This window comes from Arachis hypogaea, chromosome 13, assembly GCF_003086295.3.
Source record: "Arachis hypogaea cultivar Tifrunner chromosome 13, arahy.Tifrunner.gnm2.J5K5, whole genome shotgun sequence".
In the NCBI taxonomy this organism is placed as follows: domain Eukaryota; kingdom Viridiplantae; phylum Streptophyta; class Magnoliopsida; order Fabales; family Fabaceae; genus Arachis; species Arachis hypogaea.
In genome coordinates, this window is record NC_092048.1 from 69,477,848 (window position 1) to 69,486,444 (window position 8,597).

General features: G+C 36.3%; 1 protein-coding gene across 1 annotated transcript; it reads left to right on the top strand.

Moving 5' to 3' along the window:
* Nucleotides 1-415: 415 nt before the first annotated feature.
* On the top strand, nt 416-3,861 carry LOC140177627 (uncharacterized). The gene is made up of 5 exons (XM_072210764.1): nt 416-1,601; nt 2,058-2,389; nt 2,462-2,652; nt 2,755-2,970; nt 3,057-3,861. The coding sequence occupies exons 1-5, from the start codon at nt 416-418 to the stop codon at nt 3,859-3,861; spliced, it is 2,730 nt and encodes a 909-aa protein (XP_072066865.1).
* The last annotated feature ends 4,736 nt before the right edge of the window (nt 3,862-8,597 follow it).

An 8,597-nucleotide genomic window follows, 5' to 3' on the forward strand; every position in this document is an offset into this window, starting at 1 on the left:
CTCAGGTCCCTCAATTTCAGCCAGAAAATACCTGAAATCACAGAAAAATACACAAACTCATAGTAAAGTCCATAAATGTGATTTTTAAAACTAATAAAAACATAATAAAAACTAACTAAAATATGCTAAAAACATACTAAAAACAATGCCAAAAAGCGTATAAATTATTCGCTCGTCATGTATACTACTTAAGTGCTTTCTCGAGGCAGTCACTTCAAGGATTTCTTTAAGAATTGCTAAAACTCAATTTTCTTTGATATTTTTTGTTAGTTATTTTCAAAGTATTTTGGAGGTTGGGAAAACATTCTCTCTTAGTAGTTACATAGGAAGCCAGATTTCCAGTTAGTGAGACTAACATTAATTAAGGACTTTAGAATATGAACTTAGCTATCTATTTGAAATACATAGGTTTTCGATGGATGTCTCCAAGGATTGGATGGATACGCCCCGTCATTTGAAAGAATATCAATTCGGTGTAGAAAGGTTTTTACATTTTGCTTTTTCATCAGCGGGAATTCCTCAAGGGGAAGAAATTCAATGCCCATGTAAAAAGTGTTGTAATAGACTTTGGTTAAAGAGAGATGACGTGTATAACCATTTAATATGCCACGGATTTGTAGAAGGTTATAGGCAGTGGTTTAATCATGGAGAATCATTTGTTGCTATGGATGTTGACAGTGACACAGATGGTGAATATAACTGTAATGATAACATTGATGAGCTGTTACATGATAGATTCAGAGATACTACACAATTTGATGGACAAAATATAGGGCCCAACGAATGTGCAAAGGAATTTTATAAATTGGTGGACAAGACAAGCCAAGAACTATACCCCGGGTATAAAGGATTCACAAGATTATCTTTTATTATCCGTCTTTACCTGTTAAAATGCTTGCATGGTTGGAGTAACGCGTCGTTCACTTCTCTCTTGGAATTATTAAAAGGAGGAATGCCATATTTGAATATCCCTACTTCGTTTGATAAAACCAAGAATATGATAAAGAATTTGGGTCTTGACTTCCAAAAGATCGATGCATGTCCTAATGACTGCATGTTGTATCAAAACGGGCATGAGAATGACGTATCATGCCATGTCTGTGGATCATCCCGTTATGTTGAGCATCTTGTTGTGGAAGAGGATGATGTAACCTCATCAAGAAAGTCTCATAAATTTGCTGCAAAAACTCTAAGGCATTTCCCTTTGATTCCCAAACTTCAAAGACTTTTCATGTGCACAAGGACGGTTGAAGCTATGTCTTGGCATCATAATGAGCGTGTTAAAGATGGCTCATTAAGGCATCCTGCTGATGGTGAATCATGGAAAGCATTTGGCAGTCGACATGAAGATTTTGCGAAGGAGTCTCGTAATGTGAGACTAGGCTTAGCAAGCGACGGGTTCAATCTGTTTCAAACTTTGAGCAGTACACATAGTATATGGCCTGTTGTTCTGATGGTGTACAATCTACCCCCTTGGATGAGCATGAAGCCTGATTATTTTATGCTCTCTTTACTCATTCCTGGACCACAATCACCGGAAAATGACATTGATGTCTTTCTTCAACTGCTTATTGAAGAATTAAAAGAACTGTGGGAGTCAGGTGAAGAAACATATGACTCTTCAAAAAACAAAATATTCAACATGAGAGCATGTCTTTTATGGACAATTAATGACTTCCCTGCGTATGCTATGTTATCTGGCTGAAGTACAAAGAGAAAACTGGCTTGTCCGTGTTGTAATGATGAGACTTCTTCTATCTATTTGAAACATAGTCACAAGACTGTTTATATGGATCATCGAAGATTTTTACCCATGAATCACCTGTGGAGGCATAACAAAAGATCTTTCAATGGAAAAACTAAACTTAAGTCTCCACCCCATTTGTTAGAGGGAACAACTGTATTTGACATATTGCAAGAGATAGATAACTCTTTCGGGAAGAAGCAAAAGAGATCATAGAATGGGCTATCAAACTGGAAAAAGTGATCAATATTTTTCGAATTACCATATTGGAAGTACAACATGTTTAGACATAACCTTGATGTCATACACATAGAGAAGAACATAGTTGATAGCATAATAAGAACTCTATTGGATATTCCTGGAAAGACAAAAGATCATGCAGCTGCTCGTTTTGACCTTAAAGACATGGGTATCGGGAAAAACCTTCAGCCGAAAGATATAAAGGATGGGAAAAAAACTAAGTTAGCCAAGGCATGCTTCTCAATGACTCCAGCAGAGAAAACAATTTTTTGTGGTGTGATGAAAGGGGCAAAATTACCAGACGGAAGTGCTTCCAACATCTCTCGATGTGTGCAAAAAATAGAAAAGAAGATTTCTGGTTACAAGACCCATGATGCTCATTTCATGTTACATTACTTATTGCAAGTACCAATCAAGAGCATACTTCCTGACCATGTTGCCATCGCTCTAGTTTGATTATGCTCATTTTTCCGCCAGGTATGTCAGAAGGTAATTAGCCTAGCTGAGGTGGCAAACTTAGAAGCAGAGACTGCTGAGACATTATACCAACTTGAGAGGATTTTTCCTCCAAGATTTTTTGACATAATGGTGCATTTGCCTATTCATGTGGCAAATGAAGTGAGGTTAGGTGGTCCAGTTCAATATCGTTGGATGTACCCTGTTGAACGGTATATGTGCACACTAAAATCATATATTCGTAACAGAAGTCGTCCAGAGGGGTCCATTGCTGAAGGATATTTGGCTAATGAGTGTATAAACTTTTGCTCAAGATATTTGCTTGAGGATGTTCAGACAAGATTAAATAGAGTCCCTCGAAACAATGATGAGTGTGTTTCTGATGAGATGCGAACTCCCAATTTGTTTCCAAACAAAGGATGTCCCTTGGGTGGAAAAATGGGAAATGTGTTCATCTTAGATGAAAAATCAGAAGCACAAGGGCATGCATACATCCTGAACAACTGTGATAAGATCGAAGTCTACATGAGGTATTTTGTTTGCTTTATTATCATATGTTAGTTTGCAACTACAACATCGTACCGTACTAACAAATAAGAATATTTGATATGTTTAGGGAGCATGAGAGTCAAGTTAATGATAACAATCCATGCAAAATGAAGTGGGAGAAAGCCAAAGACCATAGTCAACAATTCTCAGAATGGTTTAAAGTCCGTGCCATGAAAAAAGATGTGCCTGGTTGGGCAAAAGGGTTGGCTAGAGGTCCAAATAGAGTTGCGAAAAGATTTTCATGTTTTGTTATCAATAGGTATAGGTTCCATACAAGGTACCGTGATGCGAGACGTAAAACCCAAAATAGTGGTGTCACATTAGAAGCATTGACTCCTAGTTTTGCTAGTGTGAAAGATAAGAACTCAATTGAAGCAAAAGTAACCTACTATGGTAAAATAATTGATATGTTTGAGTTAGATTATTATGGCCAATTTAAAGTAGTCCTATTTAAGTGTGAGTGGTATACATTTGCAAAAGACAACTTTGGTCTCTCATATGTGTATTTTAGTAAAAAATGCTACCAAGAAGAATCATTTGTGTTAGCATCTCAAGTAAACCAATGCTTTTATGTGCAATACCCATATGTGAGTGGCAAACACTATCTTATGAAAATAATTCCGAGAGATTTATTTAGAATAAGTGACGACCTTGAGTCTGATTCCCCCACAATATATGCAAGGGAGCCATGTGAACCTGAAATGATTCCAAGTCTTCCAAATGATAATGGCGAAGTTGATCTAGTGAGGAATGATCTACGAGCTACCATCATAGATATGGCTCCAAACATGTTTGCCAAGCAACATTGTGAGGAAGACGAGAAAAGTGAATATGATGAGTACATGGAGGTGTCTGATTTCGATTCATCTTGACATGTGTTTATCTTTGCATTTTTTTGGTAGTATTCTAAATGAATTACTTTTGTTGGTTGTTTTGCTTATTTAGTTACTGGCTTGTGCGAATTATGTTTATTTAATTAATAGGATTACATTTTTTCTTTTTCTTTTTTATGTGTGCAGAATGGAAAAAGGGGAGATCACTAAAAGAAAAAGAATAATTACCTTAGGTCAAAAGAACATGAAACAGAAAAGTCCAAAAAAAATAATTCTTTTGAGGTGATGCAAGTTAAGTCAAGTGCTGAATTGCTACAACAATATAATATTAAGAGAGAGAAGATCATGGCTGACAATAAGAAAGCTAGGTTGCAAGCTCAAGACCCAAAAGATCCAACAAGAAAACAATCCATCACAATAGTGGAAGATGCATTTGAAGAGCAAACTGGGGCTCCGAAGAAGAAAAAGAAGGTCCAACCAAACTCACTGTTTCAAGAATGTGAGGGTAATGGGAATAATTTAAAGGCTGCTGAAAAGAACCCCCAAAGTGGGAATGAGACAATGTTTCAAGCTGAAAAGAACTCGAAAACTGGGAATAAAAAAATTGTTGAAGATGATACAATGGATCAAGATGATGCAAGTTCTAATGAGGAGGGAGAAGATACAAGTGGGCTGAGCATAGAATCAAACAAAAAAAGAATGAATATTGACATGTATTTTAAGGTGCATGGGATTAATTTCAAAGATGAGAAAGATGAGGACGATGAGCAAAATGAGCAAGATGCTGCAAATATTGACGGTAGTGGAGGACAAGCTAGTAATAAAGGTACTTTTTCTTATCTCCTTTATTGCCTAATTATAGCTTATATTACTTTTCAATTAGGTTGAGTTAAAATTATGTTATTCTAATTGGACTTAGGCACTAAAAAGAAAACTCGTGGCAAGACCTTATGCAAAACACTTCATGCCACTGATTTTAATGATCGACGGGAGGTGGAGTTTTTACAAGGGCAGCCTATTGGTCCAACCAAGGAGGTCGTAGATAACTTAGGCCAATTTTTGGGTTCAACAGTTAGAAATCCCCGTTTTGTGACTTTGCTATACACTAGTTGGCATGGTGTGCCTGATAATATCAAGAAGGGCATGTGGGAGTACGCCAACGTTTGTAAATATGCCTTTATGGACAATTTATTTATTTATTTATTTGTTATGTTGTGTGTGCTAACCTTTGGGGTTCTAATGTATGTGTTGCATAGCAAAAGTTCATTCTTCCAATAAGTTCAAAGCCATGGGTTATGCGGGGATTTTGTCGTGCATGGAAAAAATACAAGGGTGAAATTAAAAAAGAACATTTCTTAAAGTACAACACAAAGAAAGAAATGATAAAGAACCGACCATTAGAGATTCCTGAATTTCAGTTTCACAAGCTAATTCGGTATTGGAGTCTTCCCGCTGTCAAGGTAATGTTATGTCTTCTATTTCTTCTAGCTATCCTTGATTTTTTTTTGTGATTAGACTTGCTATTTCAAAAAAAGGTGATGTGATTTTCAAAGAGAAAGAAAATGTGTCCGTTAAGAATAATATCTCTTTTTCATGTTTATATTTAGGCTATGTCTGTTAAGAATACTGAAAATAGGTCAAAGCAAACATGTCCTCACCGAATGGGTTCCACAAATTTTGCAACAGTGCGCAAGCAGCTGGTAACATAACTTATTTTTTTTTATGATTTCTCCTTTGTATCCATGTTATATTGTCTAGTTAGTATGCTTCATATAAAATTTTTCTCTTCATACTCTAGCGTGAATCTAAAGAGAACAATGAAGAGCCATCAAGGGCTGAAGTTTTCACAACAACTCGCACAAGTAAAAATAGAAAAGAAATTGATGCTAAAACACAAACAACAATTGTGATTTGTTTTGTATTTGTATTTGGATTTGTACAATATAAATGCTAGATAGATTTGTATTTATATTAAATTAATGTGACTTTGTATTTTTTGTTGTTGTTACTTTTGGTAGAGTGAACTTTAAAGCCGCATAGAGGCAGGGGAAAATCATGAGGATGCATTTGTAGCAGTGCTAGGAAAGGACCAACCAGGTCGACTTCGTTGTTATGGGACATCACTAACAAGAACCTCTCTTAGAAAGGATGAGGAGATTCACCAAGTGAAGGTTGAATACAATGATATGATCTCATCATTAGAAAAGAAGATGGACGGTGTTTGTGGTCTATAAAAGGTGATGTTGCACCAACTCAATCCTGGAATGAGTGATGAAGAGGTAGCAGCCTTAGTGAAAGTAGCCCAAAATTCTCCTTTGGATTCCTCAAGTAGTAGACCAAAAAATACTCCCCACTCCTCTGAAGCAACTCACATTCCACCAACTGATGATGTAATTAACTGTCCTAACCTCGTATTATTGTCATTCCCTTGATTTAGATTATAGAATTTCATTTTTCATGTTGAATTTATGTTGCTGGCTGAATTGAGAATTGAGAATTGTTGATTATTGTTGATTGAGAATTTATGTTGCTAGCTGAATTGAGAATTGAGAATTGAGAATTGTTGATTATTGTTGATTGAGAATTTATGTTGCTGGCTGAATTGAGAATTGAGAATTGTTGATTATTGTTGATTGAGAATTTATGTTGCTGGCTGAATTGAGAATTGAGAATTGAGAATTGAGAATTGAGAATTGAGAATTGTTGATTATTGTTGATTGAGAATTTATGTTGCTGGCTGAATTGAATTATTGTTGATTGAGAATTGAGATAGAGGGTGTTGATGACAAGTCATCTTATGCTAGTTTCACGAGCATTTTTCATTTGTTTCATTAGGTTTTATGCACTTTCTTGCACAATAAGTAAGTGGTTGGAGTGGAATTTCATGATTATTTTGATTCATACAAACATCATTTATTTTATACAAAATCATGAGATTTATGCAAGAATTAAATGATTATTATTATTGATGCAAATTCTTGTGATTTTGGTGAGACTTTGATTGCTTGTTTGGTTGATTTTAGGTGAGAAAATGAAGAAAAGGAGAAGCACTGCAGTATAACGTTGCGTTCAAATAATGAACGCCACGCTCACTTGCGACGCGCACGCGTACGGGACGCTTACGCGTCAGGAGGCAAGTTTCGAAGATCCACGCGTACGCGTGCATGACGCGTACGCATGGGTATGTTTGGCGCTCATTTTCAAAGAGAGAGCTATGTTCATTTACTCAGTGTTTTCGGGCAAGATTCAAAGTTAGAGGCAAAGCTTTGCAATCGACGCGCATGCGTGTATGACGCGCACGCATCGATGGTGCACCTGGTACAAAGCATGTGCACGCGTGATTGGCACTGAAGCATGGAATGGATATTTTGCTACCCATGCGCACGCGTAGAGAACGCGCACGCGTGGGCAGCGCTCACTAAGACAACGTAGCGCTCACTAAGTTAACGCTACTAAGGGCGCGTACGCGTAAAAGGGGCGCACAAGCGTGTTTGAGCTGAAGACTGATAGTGACGCGTACGCGTACATGACGCATATGCGTCGATGAACAAAAAGAGCAAAAGGACACGCACGCGTGGGAAAGTGAACGCTGCGCTTACTTTGAGAACGCAACGTTCCCCTGGAAGTTGCAACAAAGCTGAATTCTGATCCACTTCATACAAGGCCAAAAAGCCCACTCCAAGTACTGGAAGCCATAATTGGAAAGTGTATAAATATCTAGGAATTTGATTTCATTGGGGAGCTCTCTTTTAGTTTTCATTTTAGAATTTTAGAATTAAGATCAGATCTGAATTTTCCTTTCTGTTTGGCTTTCTCTTATCTGTAATTGTTACTTTCTATTTTGGGTCTTTCGATTTCAAATTGAAGAATTCTTCTGAATTTCTTCATCTTGGAGTTCTCTTTCATTTTTCCTTTGATAGCTTTATGAATTGAAGATCTGATCATAGTTTCCTTTCGGGTTACCTTTCTTCTGCAATTTCTTCTTTTCTATTTTTGTCAAGAGAGCAATTGATATTTGAGTTTTCTTTCTGTTTTGTTATTCTACTGCATTTGTCAATTTCTCTTTTATGAATTTAAAGTGGATCTAAGTTTTCATTTTGTTTTGATTCTTCTGAACTTTTCCATTTCTGTTTTTGTACTGAATTGATCTATTTTCTAAGTTTTGTCATCTGAGAGTTCTTTAATTCACTGCACATTTCATTTTATGTTTTGATTCCATTTACCCAAATCCCTTTATTCTTCATGCAATTTAAGTTTCCTATCAATTTAGATTTAGCAATTTAAAATTCTTGCACTTTAAGTTTTAGACATTTACCATTCTTGCAATTTAAGTTTCAGCTCTTTTAATTTCTTGCACTTTAAGTTTCTGCAATTTACTCTTTCTGCACTTTAAGATTTTGCCCAATTTACTTTCTACATTTTATTTCCTTGCAATTTAACTTCTGTTAATCAAATTTCACTCCAAATCATCAAATATTTGCTTAACTAAATTCATCACCATACTAAAGTTGCTCAATGCATCAATCCCTGTGGGATCGACCTCACTCCTGTGAGTTATTACTGCTTGATGCGACCCGGTACACTTGCCGGTGAGTTTGTGTGGAATCGTTTTTCCCTCATCAAGTTTTTGGCGCCGTTGCCGGGGATTGATCTAGATTGACAATGATTAAGTAGGTGATAATCTAGATTAAGAACTTTTTCTTTGTTTTTGTTAAGCATTTTAACTATTTGAGAATTTGTTTCAACTAACCTTAACCACACTCTAGCAGTAGAGT